The 17,582-nt window shown below is 38.0% G+C and overlaps 1 protein-coding gene across 4 annotated transcripts in view; it reads left to right on the forward strand.

Moving 5' to 3' along the window:
* Positions 1-17,582, forward strand: part of POC1B (POC1 centriolar protein B) — a 145,200-nt gene that overhangs the window by 90,663 nt on the left and 36,955 nt on the right. For 3 of the 4 annotated variants that reach the window (XM_082419018.1, XM_082419015.1, XM_082419016.1), the window contains 2 exons: positions 10,977-11,195; positions 14,693-16,253. The exons of the other annotated variant lie outside the window; for it this stretch is intronic. In XM_082419018.1, the coding sequence (XP_082275144.1) occupies positions 10,977-11,195; positions 14,693-14,797 (324 nt within the window). In that variant the 3' untranslated portion in view covers positions 14,798-16,253. Of the gene's footprint in view, positions 1-10,976; positions 11,196-14,692; positions 16,254-17,582 lie in introns of those variants that run through there. 4 annotated transcript variants of the gene reach the window in all.

The raw sequence follows: 17,582 nt of genomic DNA on the forward strand, positions 1-17,582 counted from the left end.
TAAGTAGGAAGGGTAGTAGAAGGGGGAGAGAAGAGGAGAGGAAGAAAGAGAATAAATATAATGCATGAACTTCCATATGTAATTGGGCACCACAGTATCTTGAATGTTTCATTGTTAATGATATAAATAGTAGTAGTTTAAATGTGTAGACCTTGATTATTACATTGTTGAATGGTTAATTTCCCAATAAAAATTTACTTGCAAATGCCACAATTTTCACTTTCTGTTGATGCTTTAAAAGAATTCATTCTCTAATGTGACAAATGAAACTTTATGCATTAAAATTAATCATGGCATTTAAACAACCTGTTTGTCCCCAGAATGTGACAGGTTTTATATATAGCTCTCGGGACTATCAAAGTAGTTTGCATCAGTCAACTCTGTATTTTTTACTCTATTGTATATGTTGAGGGAAAGTGGAGCCTTTTAACCTGTAGAGATAAGGATTTCTTAGCCACACACCTTCATTCTGTGCACTTGGTGAGGCTGTCTTTCCCATCTTTGAGATGGCAACCATGAGTTTATCCAAGGAGAACTTAAGCGTGGTAATTGCCCTGCCATCCATTTGAAGGAATTGGCTCCCTGGAGAACTGTAAGCTCCGTGAAGGAAGGTACCATATCTGATTTGTTCTTTGCTGTAGCTTTAATGCCTACGTATAGGAGGCCTTCGTTTGCTGAATCAATCAATGAATGTTATTGTTACCCTGCTGTACTTCAAGTGTCTGCAAAAAAGTAAGAGGTAAGGGAACATGTGTGATTTCTTCCTTTTATGGACTTCCAAAGCATTTGTTCTTTTCTTACAGTCATTTGCTTGTGTTTCTTGTTTATTCACTGCTGGTATGTGCCAGGCACTGCAGGGGATCCCGGCCTTGCTCTGTCTTAATTCTCTCCCCATAATAGAGACTCCTCCTTGATTGCCGGTATCACATTGTACTCACATTTAACATTGGTAAATGCTTAGTATAATGTCAGTGTTCAGTAAGCATTCACGCAAAAAATGAATATTAGCAACTCTGAAGTAGGAGAGGACCTCAATATATTGGGAGCAAGCAGGTACTGCAGCCTCATTTGCTAGACTTTTAATAACCCAGAATCTTAAACATATTTTTTTCCCTTTTCATTTTTTTTTTTTTTAATTTTATGAATGAGAGCGTTGAAACTTCCCCAAGCTGTGCATCTTGCTCTTTTCCTGTACAAACAGGAAGCAAAGGCAGGCTTGGTCGGTGGGAAAGAATCTGCTAATATCTAGGTCCAAATGGCTTTGAGAGACCAGAGAACAGATCTGTCAGTTGGCTAATGTGGGATGGAGATCTCGTACTTTTTTTCTCTCTCTGCCCATACCCTTTTCCCTGTTCTATTCATCTTTATGTGTCATATGATAGTATTTTTTTTTTTTTTGGTCCCAAACAAGAAAACTATTGTTAAGGTTATGGGGATCTTTTCCTGCCTAGACTGTCTATGGCCTTAAATCTTTCTTTGCCCATTTCCTATTGCCCTTTCTTCACTAACCACCCTGACTGCAATCCCCCAGGGTTCGATGACCAATGTGTTAATTAGATTAGAGGCCTTTTCCCATGAAGGGCTGGAGCTGCTACTACAATAAAATTAGTTATATTTGCGACCATGTGTGTACATACTTAGGTATGTTGTGATCCGTGTAAAAAAGACTGTCCTGGTCATAGAGAGTTTGGTTTCCATCTGTGAGAACGGTGATAAACTCTGCATGTGAGTGGTTAACATATTCAAAAATATTTATGTTTCTGCTAAATCCAGGGGGTACAGTGGTCAGAAGAGTAGGCATAGCACAGTCTAGTGAGGGAGACAGACAATAGAGAAGGAAAAGACAACTTTCATCAGTTATGGAAGAAGACATCAGGATGCCATGGTAGCCAGCAGACAGATCACCTTCATTAGGGTGGTCAGGGACTACTTTTCTGAAGATGTGACAATTAAGCTGAAATTTGGAGATCAAAAAAGATTCAGTCATGCTAGGAGGGCAGAGAAGGCACAGCAGAAGCAATGTTACAAAAAAAAAAAAAAAAGTCTGTCTTTTGAGCAGGAATTATTTATTTTAGGGTGAGGATGGCTGTGCACGGCCGTCCATACAATGTCCCCAGTCAATGAGGCGGCTGCCTAGGATCAGGAATGCAGACTGTGACTGTGAGACAGGACTTCTTGGTGAAGTCTTCACATATTTCATACTCATTTTTACACTGCTTTCATTTCATTCAGTGTTTGCCACCAGCCAATAGCTGGGGACCCAGGTAGATAAGTGCTGTAGGTTGTTTTCTAAGTTCCCTTAGCTCAGGACATGAATAAGTAGGTCATAGGTGCTTCTGGGCCCAGCTAATGACTGGCATTAAAAATCCTTTATGTGAACTTGTTCTATGATCTATGATTGCTCGGAGTTTTGCTTCTGAACATTTCAAGGACAGTTTTAGATTTTCTTCATCACACAGAGTTAAGTAATTCAAAGCGTTAGTAATAGGATTCTTTGGGGGGTGTGGATTTTAATGAGTGCTTTCTGCCCAAAAAAGTCATTTTCATTCAGGTATTTTAGGTTCAGACCCTAATATTGTCAGGTATATCACAAAGGTGGAAAACTGGGGGTACAGAGCATAACTGCTCAGAGACCAGGATGGTTTTGGCGATAAACATAGGCTGGTATGCAACAAAACAAAAGTAGAAAAGATAAAGTACCAAATGACTGATGGTACCAGAACATAAGCTTCAGGAGAGCAGAGTCTTGGGTCCTGCCACCCACTGCTGGGTTCTCACCATTGAGAACTGCGCCTCACACAGAGCGAGGCTCCAGAAGTGTTTGTTAAGTGAACAAACGAAAAGAACCTGAGCAGATCCACTCAGCTGGGTAGGAGTACTAAGATGTGTTTTATGCATATTTTAAAATAAGCTTGAACTGGGGGTGGTGGATTTTGAGTTTGTTTTTATTATTTTCAACAAATGATGAATTAGTAAGATTATGACAGAGGGAAATTTGAAAGTTTTCATCTTCCTAAAAATGGTTGGGAAGATCATGGAGAACAGTGGCTTTGATCCCAAGGTCACAATACCCAGAGTGCTTTGGCATCTCTTAGATTTATGATTGGTTATGTCTCATACACCTTTCCTACCTGTGTGAGCTTGGGCAAGTTATTCAGTCTCTCTGTATCTCTGTTTCCTAGTTTGAAAAATGAGAATAGTAGTAGAACAGAACATACCTGATAGGGTTATTGTGAAGATTAAACCAGTTAACATGCGTAAAGCACCTGAAACAATGCCAAGTACACAGTAAGCTCTGTACATGCTGGTTGTCACCACCATCGTCATCATTAGAAGTACACTTGCCATGTTTGAGGTACCTTCTGTCTGGAACTCTCATATGCCAGTGATAACCAGGAATGAAAAATTGATTAAAATTTTTAAAAATTCTGTGATTTCTGTGATGCATCTATTTGGATTCTTTGTTTTTAAAATAGCTTTAATTGAGATAATTCACATACTAGAAAACTCGCCATTTTAAAGTGTACAATTTAATGATTTTTAGAATATTCACAAAGTTGTGCAACCATCACTGCTGTCTAATTTTAGAATATTTAATCACTCCAAAAATAATTTTAGAGTATTTTCATCACCTACATACCCATTATCAACCTCTGCCCATTCTTCCCTCCTCCCAGCCCCTGGCAACCACTAATCTCAGTCTGTCTTCCTGTATTTGTCTATTCTGACTATTTCATACATATGGAATCACATAATATGTGGCCTTTGTATATGGCTTCTTTAACTCAGCCTACTGTTTCCAAGGTTCATCGTGTTGTAGCATGTATCAGTACTTCATTCTTTTTTTGTGGGTAACTAATATCCATTGTAAGAATAATACCACATTTTGTTTTTCCATTAATTATCACAACATTCTGATGCATATAGGTTGTTTCCATTTTATTGGCTATTCTAAATAATGCTGCTGTGTATTCATGTACAAGTTTTATGTGGATATATGTAAAGGATGTCATTTCTCCTGGGTATATACCAAGGAGTGGAATCACTGGGTCATAGTAATTCAATGTTTAATGTTTTGAGGAATTTTTCCAAACTGTTTTCCAAAGTGACTGCATCATTTTACAATCCCACCAGCAATGTATGAGGATTCGAGTTTCTCTACATCTTAACCAACACTTGTTATATTCTTTTTTATTTTAGTCATCCTAATGGGTATGAATTGGTATCTCATTGTGGTTTTGATTTGCATTTCCCTGATAACTAATGATATTGAGCGTCTTTTTATGTGCTTATTGGCCGTTTGTGTATCTTCTTTAGAGAAATGTCTGTTCAAATCCTTTGACCATTTTTAATTGGGTTGTCTTTTTATTGTTGAGTTGTTAAGAGTTCTTTATATGTTCTCATACATGTCTCTTATCAAATACATGATTTGCAAATATTTTCCCCAATTCTGCGTGATTTGTTCCCACTTTCTTGTTACCTACTTTTAAAAAATATTTACTTATCTATTTGGCTGCGCCGGGTCTTAGTTGAGACATGCGAGATCTTCTTTGCTGCATGCAGGATCTTCATTGTGGCATGCAAACTCTTAGTTACGGCACATGGTATATAGCCGCCTGACCAGGGATCGAACCCGGGCCCCCTGCATTGGAGCATGGAGTCTTAGCCACTGGACCACTGGGAAGTCCCTCTTGTTGTCTTTTGAAGCACAAAAGTTTTATGTTTTGATAAAGTCCAATTTGTTATTTATTTTGTCATTTGTAGTTTGGTATTGTATCTAAGAAGCTTCAGTCTAATCCAAGGTGAGGAAAATTTACTCCTATGTTGTCTTCTAAGATTTGTATTGTTTTAGCTCCTATAGTTAACTTTATGATCCATTTTGAGTTAATCCTGTATATGGTGTGAGGTAGGGGCCCAAATCCATTCTTTTGAATTTAAATACACAGTTTTCCCAGCACAGTTTCTTGAAAAAGACTATTATTTTCCATTAAATTGTCTTGGGAACCTTGTCAAAAATCAATTGACCATATATGGAAAGGTCTATCTATTCCATTGATCTATATGTCTGTCCTTATGCCAGTCCCATGCTGTCTTGATTACTGTAGTTTTGTAGTGAATTTTGAAACTGGGAAATGTGAGTCTTGAACTGTGTCCTTCAATATTATTTTGGCTATTCTGGGTTCCTTGCATTTCTATATGCCTTTTAAGACCAGCATGTCAATTTCTTTTAAACAGGCAGCTGGGATTTTGATGGGGATTGTATTGAACCTGTATATATCAATGTGGGGAATATTGCCATCTTAACAATATTAAGTCTTCTGTTCCATGAACATGGGGTATGGAATGTCTTTTCATTTATTTAGGTCTTTACTTTCTTTCATTGATGGTTTATTTGTAGTGTTTGGTATATAAGTCTTGCACTGTTTTTGTTAAATTTATTCCTAAACATTTTATTCTTTTTGATGCTCATGTAGACTGAGTTGTTTTCTTAATTTTATTTTTAGATTTTTATTGCTATATGTTTGGAGGGCTTATTTGTTTTATTGTGGTAAAATATACATATCATAAAATTGACCATTTTAACCATTTTTAAGTGTACACTTCCCTGGCATTAAGTATTCACAATGTTGAGTACCCATTACCACTATTTTGAGATCTTTGTCATCATTTCAAACAGAAACTCTGTCCTCATTAAGCAATGGGTACATAAACTGCATGTTTCTTCTCCCCTCCAGCTCATGGTAACCTATACTCTCTCTGAATTTGCCTATTCCAGGTACCTCATATTAGTGGAATCATATGGTATTTTGTGTCTTGCTTTCACTTAGTATGTTTTCAAGGTTCATCCATGTTGTAGCATATAGTAGAATTCTATTTATTTTTATGGTTAAATAATATTCAATTGTATGTGTGTACCACATTTTGTTTATACATTTACCTGTTGATTGGTGCTGGGTTGTTTTTATCTTTTGACTATTGTGAATAATGCCACTATGAATAATGGTGTACAAGTATCTGTTCAAGTCCTTGCTTTCAGTTCTTGTGGATATATACTCAGGAGTGGAATTGCTAGATTGTATGCTAATTCTGTGTTGAAACCTTTGAGGAATAGCCAAACTGTTTTCCACATCAGCTGACCATTTTATACTCCCACAGCAATGCAGGAGGGTTCCAATTTCTCCACCAATGCTTATTATTTTCATTTTTAAAAGTAATATTTTTTATTTTATATTGGGGTATAATTGATTTACAATGTTTAGTTTCAGGAGTACAGCAAAGTGATTCAGCTGTACATATATATATATCCATTCTTTTTCAGATTCTTTTCCCATATACGTTTTTACAGAATATTGAGTAGAATTCCCTATGCTATAAGTTGGTCCTTGTTGATTATCTATTTTATATATAGTAGTGTGTAGATGTTAATCCAAAACTCCTAATTTATCCCTCCCCCTGACCTTTCCCCTTTGGTAACCATAAATTTGTCTTCAAAGTCTGTGAGTCTGTTTCTCTTTTGTAAATAAGCTCATTTGTATCATCCTTTTAGATTCCACGTATAAGTGATATCATATATTTATCTTTCTCTGTCTGACTTACTTCACTTAGTATGATAATCTTTAGGTACATCCATGTTGCTGCAAATAGCATTATTTCATTCTTTTACATCTGAGTAATATCTCATTGTATATATATACCACATCTTCTTTATCCATTCATCTATCAGTGAACATTTAGGTTGCTTCCGTGTCCTGGCTATTGTAAATAGTGCTGCAATGAACAATGGGGTGCATGTATCTTTTCGAATTATGGTTTTCTCCAGATATATGCCCAGGAGTGGGATTGCTGGATCATATGGCAGTTCTGTTTTTAGTTTTTTAAGGAACCTCTATACTGTTCAATTTTTTAGAATAGTTTCAGAAAGACAGGTGTTAACTCTTCTCTAAATGTTTGATAGAATTCACCTGTGAAGCCATCTGGTTCTGGACTTTTGTTTGTTGGAAGATTTTTAATCAGTTTCAATTTCAGTACTTGTGATTGGTCTGTTTATATTTTCTATTTCTTTCTGGTTCAGTCTTAGAATATTATACATAAGAATTTTTCCATTTCTTCTAGGTTGCCCATTTTATTGGCATAGAGTTGCTTGTAGTAGTCTCTTATGATCCTTTGTATTTCTGTGGTGTCTGTTTTAACTTCTTTTTCATTTCGAATTTTATTGATTTGAGCCCTCTCCTTTTTTTTCTTTGAGTCTGGCTAAAGGTTTATCAATTTTATTTATCTTTTCAAAGAACCAGATTTTAGTTTCATTGAGCTTTTCTATTGGTTTCTTTGTCTCTATTTTTTATGTCTCCTCTGATCTTTATGATTTCTTTCCTTGTACTAACTTTGGGTTTTGTCTGTTGTTCTTTCTCTACTTGCTTTAGGTGTAAGGTTAGGTTTATTTGAGATTTTTCTTGTTTCCTGAGGTAAGATTGTATCACTGTAAATTTCTCTCTTAGAACTGCTTTTGCTGCATCCCATAGGTTTCAGAACATCGTGCTTTCGTTTTCATTTGTCTCTAGGTATTTATTGATTTCCTCAGTGATCCATTGGTTGTTTAGTAGCATATTGTTTAGCCTCCACGTGTTTGTGTTTTTTACAGTTTTTTTCCTTGTAGTTGATTTCTAATCTCATAGCGTTGTGGTCAAAAAAGATCCTTGATATGACTTCCATTTTCTTAAATATACCAAGGTTTGCTTTGTGGCCCAGCATGTACTCTATCCTGGAGAATGTTCCATGTGCACTTGAGAAGAATGTCTATTCTACTGCTTTTGAATGGAATGCACTATAAATATCAATTAAGTCTATCTGGTCTAATGTGTCATTTAAGGCCTGTGTTTCCTTACTGATTTTCTGTCTGGATGATCTGTCCATTGATGTAAGTGGGGTGTTAAAGACCCGCCCCCCCCCCCTATTATTGTGTTACTGTCAGTTTCTCTTTTTATGGCTGTTAGTGTTTGCCTTATATATTGAGATGCTCCTATGTTGGGTGCATATATATTTCAATTGTTATACCTTCTTCTCAGATTGATCCCTTGATCATCATGTAGTGCCCTTGTCTCTTGTAACAGTCTTTATTTTAAAGTCTATTTCTTCTGATATGAGTATTGCTACTCCAGCTTCCTTTTGATTTCCATTTGCATGGAATACCTTTTTCCATTCCCTCACTTTCAGTCTGTATGTGTCCCTAGATCTGAAATGGGTCTCTTGTAGACAGCAATATATATGGGTCTTGTTTTTGTATCTATTCAGCCAGTCTATGTCTTTTGGTTTGAGCATTAAATTCGTTTATGTTTAAGGTAATTATCTATATGTATGTTCTTATTGCCATTTTGTTAATTGTTTTGGATTTGTTTTTCTAGGTCTTTTTTCTTCCCTTCCTCTTTTGTTCTCTTCTCTTGTGATTTGATGACTAACTTTAGTGTTGTGTTGGGATTGCTTTTCTTTTGTGTGTGTGTTTATCTATTGTAGATTTTCAGTTTGCAGTTACCGTGAGGTTTTGATATAGCCATACACACACACACACACACACACGAGATTGTTTCAAGTTGCTGGTCTCTTAATTTCAAATGCATTACCAATATATCCTGCATTTGTACTCTCCTCATGATTGCTGGTTTTGATATCATATTTATATGTGGATGACTTCTTACCTTTATGTTTGCCTTTATCAGTGAGCTTTCCCAATCGTAATTTTCTCATTTCTAGTTGCGGCCTTTTCTTTTCTGCCTAGAGAAGTTCCTTTAGCATCTGTCATAAAGCTGGTTTGGTGGTGCTGAATTCTCTTCGCTTTTGCTTGTCTGTAAAGCTTTTGATTTCTCCCTCGAATCTGAATGAGAGCCTTGCTGGGTAGAGTATTCCTGGTTGTAGGTTTTTCCCTTTCATCACTTTAAATATATCATGCCACTCCCTTCTGGCCTGCAGAGTTTCTGCTGAAAAATCAGCTGATAACCTTATGGGGATTCCCTTGTATGTTACATGTTGCTTTTCCCTTGTTGCTTTTAGTATTTTCTCCTTGCGTTTAATTTTTGTCAATTGGATTAATGTGTGTCTTGTTGTGTTCCTCCTTGGGTTTATCCTGTATGGGACTCTCTGTACTTCCTGGACTTGGGTGACTGTTTCCTTTCCCATGTTAGGTAAGTTTTTGGCTATTATCTCTTCAAATATTTTCTCAGGCCCTTTCTCTCTCTCTTCTCCTTCTGGGACCCCTATAATGTGAATGTTGGTGTGTTTAATGTTGTTCCAGAGGTCTCTGAGAGTGTCCTTATTTCTATTCATTTTTTCTTTAATATGTTCCATGACAGTGATCTCCACCAATCTGTCTTCCAGCTCACTTGTTCTTCTGCTTCATTTATTCTGCTAATTGATTCCTTCTAGAGTATTTTTCATTTCAGTTATTGTATTGTTCACCTCTGTTCATTTGATTTTTAAATCTTCTAGTTCTTTTTCAAACAAACATTTCTTGTATCTTCTCGGTCTGTGCCTCCATTCTTTTTCTGAGATCTTGGATCGTCTTTACTATCATTACTCTTCTTTTTCAGGCAGATTGTCTATCTCCACTTCACTCAGTTGTTCCTCTGGGGTTTTACCTTGTTCCTTTGTCTGGAACATATTTCCCTGCCATTTCGTTTTGTCTAACTTCCTGTGTTTGTTTACAGTCTCCGTTTCTGAGGCTGCAGGTTTGTAGTTCCTCTAGCTTCTGGTGTCTGCACCCTGGTGGGTGAGGTTGGTCCAGGGGTTTGTGCAGGCTTCCTGGTGGGAGGGACTGGTGCCTGCCCACTGATGGGTGGAGCTGGGTCTTTTCCCTCTTGTGGGCAAGGCCATGTCAAGGGGTGTGTTTAGAGATGGCTGTGGGCTCAGGATGACTTTAGGCAGCCTGTCTGCTGATGGGTGGTGTTGTGTTCCCACCCTGTTGGTTGTTTGGCCTGCAGCATCCCAGCACTGGAGCCTGCAGGTTGTTGGGTGGGGCCAGGTCTCAGTGCCAAAATGGCGACCTCCAGGAGCGCTCACGCTGATGAATATTCCCCGGGGCCTCCACCACCATCGTCCTTGTCCCCACAGTGAGCCACAGTCAACCCCCGCCTCCCCAGGAGACCCTCCAAGACCTGCAGGTAGGTCTGGCCCAGGCTCCTGTGGAGTCACTGCTTTGCCCTGAATCTCAGTGCACATGAAACCTTGTGTGGGCCCTCCAGGAGTGGAGTCTCCGTTTCCCCCAGTCCTGTGGAGCTCCTGCACTCAAGCCCCACTGGCCATCAAAGCCAAATGCTCTGGGGGCTCCTCTTCCTCCTGATGCCAGTCCCCCCTGGCTGGGGGGGGGCCTGACATGGGGCTCAGAACTATCCCTCCTGTGGGAAAACCTCTGTGATATAATTATTTTCCAGTTTGTGGGTCACCCACCTGGTGGTTATGGGATTTGATTATACTGTGAATGCGCCCCTCCTACTGTCTTGTGTGGCTTCTTCTTTGTCTTTGGATGTAGAGTATCTTTTTGGTAGGTTCTCTTTTTTTTTTCGATTGTTGTTCAGCAGTTAGCTGTGTGATTTTGGTGTTTTCATGAGGGGAGGTAAGCTCAAGTCCTTCTACTCTGCCATCTTGTCTCCTCCCCAAAGAAATCAAATAATAGTCATCTTAATGGATGTGACTTTTTTAAAAATCCAGAATTAGCATGTAACCACCTTTTTAATGGTAGAACACCTGATCTTTCAGACAGATACATACAAAGTATATTTTATTGAAACAAAAAATCAAGGAAAATTGTGAATTTCGTCCATCCTTTTGTAGCTTTTTTTTCCTTATAATTGTAATTTCCATAATCTGCTGTAGTTGAAGATGAACAATTAAATGAAAGCTGGGCTTTTAAAAGAGGAATGTTGAAAACTTTTATATCATTTTAAAGTTTGGAAAATATAACTCTTCCTATCTTTTCTATGGTGTCAAAGACAACAGAAACCACTGTTCGAACTCTACCAGACAAGGGTGAAGAGATCTGCGGATATTTCTTGAACCCTTCTTTAATGTCATCAGAATGTTCACCTACAACCTTGAAAAAGAAAACAGAAGAAATGAGCTACCTCCCTTCTGAGAGTCAACGAAACATACCGCTCGCTGTGACCGATGCGTTAGAGCATATTATGGAACAGCTCAATGTTTTGACACAGGTGGGTTGGCGCGCTTTTCACTTGGGGGTAAGACGTACAAAATCCTAGTTACAGAAGGTTGCAGAACTAGCAGAGCAGGGAGAAAATGTTCTTTCTTAGCAAGGCAAGCTCAAAGGTGGTAGTTAATATAGCAGCGCCTGCTGTGCTGAGCCGCTCTAAACCTCATAGAGGCAAAGTCAGAGCCCATGCACACATATACACGTATGCACGTGTGCACACACACACACTGTACTCTATCTGGCATCTGAGGACCACAAGCGAATGGGGGAGACCATGTACTTCATGCTACAAATGTATTATTTGATTTTGGGCAGTAATGTTTGTTTTGCCCTAAGAATTTCTGATGCCATGTATTCAGATTTGGACATTATCAAAGAAATATTTAGGGCAATAAGAAAGATGTATTGGGATTAATCATTTCAGTTAGTTAGAATGAAATATTGGCAGTGCTTTAGTTTTTCACTCTGAAGAAGTTCTCTCTGTCCACTGTATAACTTCCCTCATTCCAAAGCTCCTTATGTTGATGCTCTGTTCTTCTGGAGGTGAGGTTTCCACATTCCCCTTTGAGAATATTACCCAGTCCTTTGATGTCAATATACTTCTGCAAGAAGGGATACCATGGATCTTAATATATCAAAGGTCTTCCAACTCTTGGTCAGGAAATACAGATGTCATTTAATGGAAGTGGTGTATTAAGATGGATACATCAGAGGTTGCCCTTCCAGCTCTGCTCAGTGTTTCCTTTGAAGAATTCTTATTGTTCCTCTTTGATAAACAGAATGAGGATATTAATATTTGTTAGAGCAGACACCATCCTAAATTATACAGAAAGAGGCTATAATGTGAACTAGAGAAGATGTCAATTACTTTTGCAGAATAAATATTTCAAGTTGAAATTGCTCATGCATAGAAATCATCTAATTCTTATTCTCAACCCTGGCTGTACATTATAATCGTCAGGGCAGTTAAGAATCATCCAGATGTCCAGTTCTCGTCTCCAGAGAATTCAAGGCCCTGGCATCGGACTTTTAAGATTCCATTTTGGGTTAAGAGCCAGTAATTAAAATTTTTACCCTTTAGATAACATCTCAGGGCCTTGGAGTTAGTTAAGGGATGTGGATGTGGGTCATGACATTGTGGGAACAAGCCTTGTGAGACCTTGGAGTCATAAGATCTGTTCAATGAAAATCATAGGAAAATCATCAATTTTTGCTTTGCAGTATTGTGCTAGAGGTGACTTCGTGTTTATCAGACTTTCCTTTCCTTTAAAAGGCAGTTGTTCTCTCAGCTTCATGCCAGCTTTAGTTTTGGTTGGCCTGTTTCCCAGGGCCCTGGCTTCCTCACCTGCACTGTCACATTGGGTGGCAGGTATTCTTTACGGTCTTTCCATCTTCTACTCTGTCAGCTTCGTGACTCATTTTGCCTTCTTTTTTCCTGATTCAAGGTTAAATGGATCACTTTAAACTTTACTGAAAGTCTGTAATTTTTTACTTTTAATCTTGAAGGACTTTCCTTCAAATATGAAAAGTTAAAAGCAGGCACAGCACACTTGCAAAATGGGAACAGTGTGAATCTGTGGGCAAATAACAAGTAAAATAAACACATTCAGATTCACTTTAATTACAGATGACTGAACATCTCCTAACCCAGTGGCAGTGCTTATAATTCAGTACAGACTGTAGTATCACTTTCTCATTATAACTTTTAAGATGGTTGGTAGGTAAGTGGAGTTAACCAGTGTTAAAGGTGTTGATAATACGCATATCAAAAGCTTTTGCATCTTACATTGTGATAATATATGTAAAGTATCAGGCAAAATGCTTGGCACATAGTAGGCACTCAAGAAATAGTAGAAAGTATTATCAGCATTGCCATTAATTTCAATGAATCATGATCTATAGTATGGAATATGAGAAATTTCAATGAATCATGATCTATAGTATGGAATATGAGAGCAAAAACTATTAGATAATGTTTTTGTTTTAAACTGATTACCTTCAGAGGCTGGTAGGGAATCAATTCATTATTTTGAAACTTGTCAACTAAAGTAACCAAGCATTTATGTTGCTTTTCCTATATGAACTGTACTACCAGGTAACCAAATAATATATGAGAGAAGTGTCTTGTATAAATTATCCAAACTAATAAATTTTTTAAGTGATGGAATTAGAATATCACTGGCAATCTCTAAGAATCGATAGATCTAGGCATTAAGTAGCTACTAACAACACAGAAAAAGAAGCAAATGTTATTATTGTGCCCTCAAAAGAAAGAATAGTCTTACCGAGGGATCTAACCTGAGTCTTACCAAGCCTTTGAATCCAGCTTCCAATTTACATAAAATACAGAGGGTAGAAGAACAGATTAAACTGTACCCAGAGTACGCAGTCCCTGAAATCCAGACTGGTAGAGGCTCTGTAGGTCAAATGGCCTGAACCTGTCAAAAGACAAATTATAAAGAAAATAAATGGAGAGAGTGGGGATCTGTAGATTAAAAGACTTTAAATGACATCAAATCTTGAAAGTGGGTAAGATATAGTGTCTAGGGATGTACACTTGAAAGATAAAACCATAAAGACATGCAGAAAAGTGATTATTATAATGGTCAGGATAGGGGCTGTTATGGGGGAAGGCGCACGCAAGGCACTCTGGGTGGCTGGCAGAGTTCTAGTTCTTGACCTGGGTGTTGGTCATAACGGTGCTTTTCTCATGAGAGTTCATTAAGTGCCACATGTTTTTTGTGCAACTTCCTGAATCTATTTTATCGTACAGTTTTTTTAAAAGATAAAAGACTGAAGATGAAGTTGTCTATCACAATTAGATTTAAAAGTAGTCACGCCTGTGTGTGTAGTTATATACTCACTTATGAGCTGAAGGAGTTAGAATAGCTAAGATTCATGAAGTCCTGTGTGCCAGGCACTAGCTTAAGCATTTTACATGCCGTATTTCATTTAGTCAGTCTTCCTAACAACCCTATGAGTTGCTGTCATCTTCTGGGTGCAGAAAGGGGTAGCAGTCATTTTATTTTCAAAGTAAGCTAGGTATCCAGCTGTCTAGGGTAATATAGGTATGGTCCGTCATGGATTGATTGTGACAGAATGACCAGTGATGCCATTTAAGTAGCGGTGGGGTTATGTGGCATTCCATCCCCACCTCCCACATTCCATGTCACCTGTGACACTACGTAACATGCCTCATGTGGCCTCTTCTCTGGCATCGATGCTTTAGAAGATCAGACTTCAGAATTACCTATAGAGGCTTGATCATTTACTCCGTTTTCCTCAAATGGTTCCTTTTTTTTCTTTTCCTCAAACTGCTTGACAGTGCTTTGCCTTGTGTTAGGGCACAGAAGCGGGGCAAGTTCTGGGGCTCATTTCTGAGCCAACCTCCTGGCAAAAGGGTGGCATTCCAGTTCTGAAAAAGATCAATGCTGAGATCATCATCATCCTCACCACCAGGTCACCGGGCATTGATTATTTTGCCCTCCTTTTTTGCAGACTGTTTCAATCTTGGAGCAGCGACTGACTTTGACAGAGGATAAGCTGAAAGACTGCCTTGAAAATCAGCAAAGGCTTTTCAATGCTATCCAACAGAAAAGTTAAATAGAAAAATATAAGCAGAAGCATGAGAAATGAACACATGTACACGTACTCAGGAAGGTAGTACAAGATGCTTTATGCAACACAACCATGTGCTAATTATCATGGCATTTCTTAAAAGGGTGAGCAACAAAACAAAAGGCAGAAAAGGCATAATTAAGGACTAATGTAAACACACAAATCAATGTCGAGGACTAATTCAAATCATTACCATTTATGACTGCAGTAATAAAGTGATAAGCATTCAAGTGGCTCTGTATTTTCCCCCATATTATTTTAAATGTCAGTTTTCATTAATAGTCCAAATCCTGCCAGTAAAGTAATCAAATCTCAATATTTCATTGTTATTTCAAATTGACCATGTTCAGGCAATTCCTTAAACAATTGGTGTACTTTTTTAGTGTAAACAGTACCCTTGGGGTGAAGTAATTCACTTACCTCTAAAATAGCATTTTGTATGCAGAGAATGAATTAATGATCTGATTTGTATTTCTTTCCGTTAAAAAAAAATTTATTCTTTACCTATGCCTTGAAAAGATGATCTCATACAACTCCCAAACTGCAGAATTTCCACAGCAAGAATACACTTATTTTAATTAGCAACAGCACATACAGGACATATGGCAGTGGGTTTCGATTTAATTTATGGTATACATTGTTTATTCTTTGACCAACCTGAAGGAAAATGAAGAGTTAGAAATATGTAAAGTGCACGAATCTGCTTCCGTAGATGAATGCACTGAACGATTTGGGTTGTATCCAAACCTGTGATCTCAGTTTACGAAGATTAAGTTAGTGCAGAATCCTCAAAACCCAGAACGATGCAACAGCAATATTTAAAAATATACACACATGTATGTTCACATTCTTCAGAAATGTTTAAGGTGATTTTGTAGCTGAATATAAGTACTTTAAAAGAACATTTGCATCGTCTTCCTATTTTTTTTTTTTTTAATGAATTGTGATTTGAAACAAAATGAAAATGAGCCAGGCATTCTAAAAGATCTTGGTTTTAAATTAAGAATTTTATCTTAAACAAAATAAGAGATTAAATTGAAAAAAACTGAATTTAGTTTGCATTTCTGTTAATCTATATCTAGAACAGAAGGTAGGAGAAGGCAGTCCACATTTATGATGCCTGTAGGCATAACATGGGGGAAATACTGTCTATGTTTTGGAAAAGAAAAAAGTCCTATTTATCTAGGAGTCTATATTTAGAAATTTCTCAAAGCAATTTTGATTGTATTTACGAGGTGATTTTGTTTTATCATCTCGTGTGTTTTAAATGACTTCAGATAATACTAAGTGTGAACTTCTAGACAGTTTCAAGAGTTTATAAGACTAAGTGGCACTGTATTTTTATAACCTCATTGAGAAGACTAAGAAATGAAATGTCATACCAATTTTTGTCTACTTTTTTAATGCTTCAAACAATAAAGACATTTTACCTTTAAAAAAAGTTGTTTCTTTTTAAATGATTAAAATCTAGAAATACCAAACTTCTTATCTAGCTCACTCAACTTTAACCTTCATAACAATCTCCCGGAGAAGTTGTCAAAACAGTTCCGGCCCTTTGCCCTGGGTTTATGATTCACTAGGTCTGGTCTGGTGAGGCCCAATAATCTGCATCTCTAACAAGCTCACAGGAGATTTAATGCTGTTGGCCTCAGGCCCACACTTCAGAAACCACTGACCAGCTATAGCCACTTCCTGCAACATGGTATTGCCACACACTTTTACAGTCATGGAACTTTATAAGTGATATAAAAACAGTGATGACGTAAGTTTAAAAGCCTTGACACTTTTTCAGGAGGGTTATTTTATAATCCCCCCACACCTCTTTTATGCTTTTGAGGCTTCTTTTCTTCAGATGCCAGCCTCTCATCTGTCCTAGCTGCATGTTCACTGCATGATCAACATCTCCACTTGGACGACATGGCAGGCAGTCTCTGAAGATGTCCAAAGCCAAACTCTGCTGCGCCTCACCCCCACCCACAGCCAGCTCCTCCCCTCGTCTTCCCATCTCCATAAATGGCAACTCTCCTTCAAGGCGCTCAGGCTGAAGACCTCACAGTTATCCTTGAATCCTTGGTCTCACACTCCACTCCCATTCCTTCAGCAAATCTCATGAGAACATATGAAACACCTGATAATTTCTCACACCTCCATCAGCCACCAAAACCCAGGCCACCATCATCTCTTACCTGGATGACTGCAGTGCCTCTTAACTATCTCCCACTGTCACCCTTGCACAGCAGGCCACAGTGGTTCTTGAAAAGCCTGAGTTCATACCATACGACCCAGCAATCCCACTACTGGGCATATACACTGAGAAAACCGTAATTCAAAAAGAGTCACGTACCACAATGTTCACTGCAGCTCTATTTTACAATAGCCAGGACATGGAAGCAACCTAAGTGTCCATCGACAGATGAATGGATAAAGAAGATGTGGCACATATATACAATGGAATATTACTCAGCCATGAAAAGAAACGAAATTGAGTTATTTGTAGTGAGGTGGATGGACCTAAAGTCTGTCATACAGAGTGAAGTAAGTCAGAAAGAGAAAAACAAATACCATATGCTAACACATATATATGGAATCTAAAAAAAAAAAAAAAAAAATGGTTCTGAAGAACCTAGGGGCAGGACAGGAATAAAGACACAGATGTAGAGAATGGACTTGAGGACATGGGGAGGGGGAAGGGTAAGCTGGGACGAAGTGAGAGAGTGGCATGGACATATATACACTACCAAATGTAAAACAGATAGCTAGTGGGAAGCAG

Source organism: Balaenoptera physalus, assembly GCF_965194825.1.
Source record: "Balaenoptera physalus genome assembly, chromosome: 13".
NCBI lineage: Eukaryota > Metazoa > Chordata > Mammalia > Artiodactyla > Balaenopteridae > Balaenoptera > Balaenoptera physalus.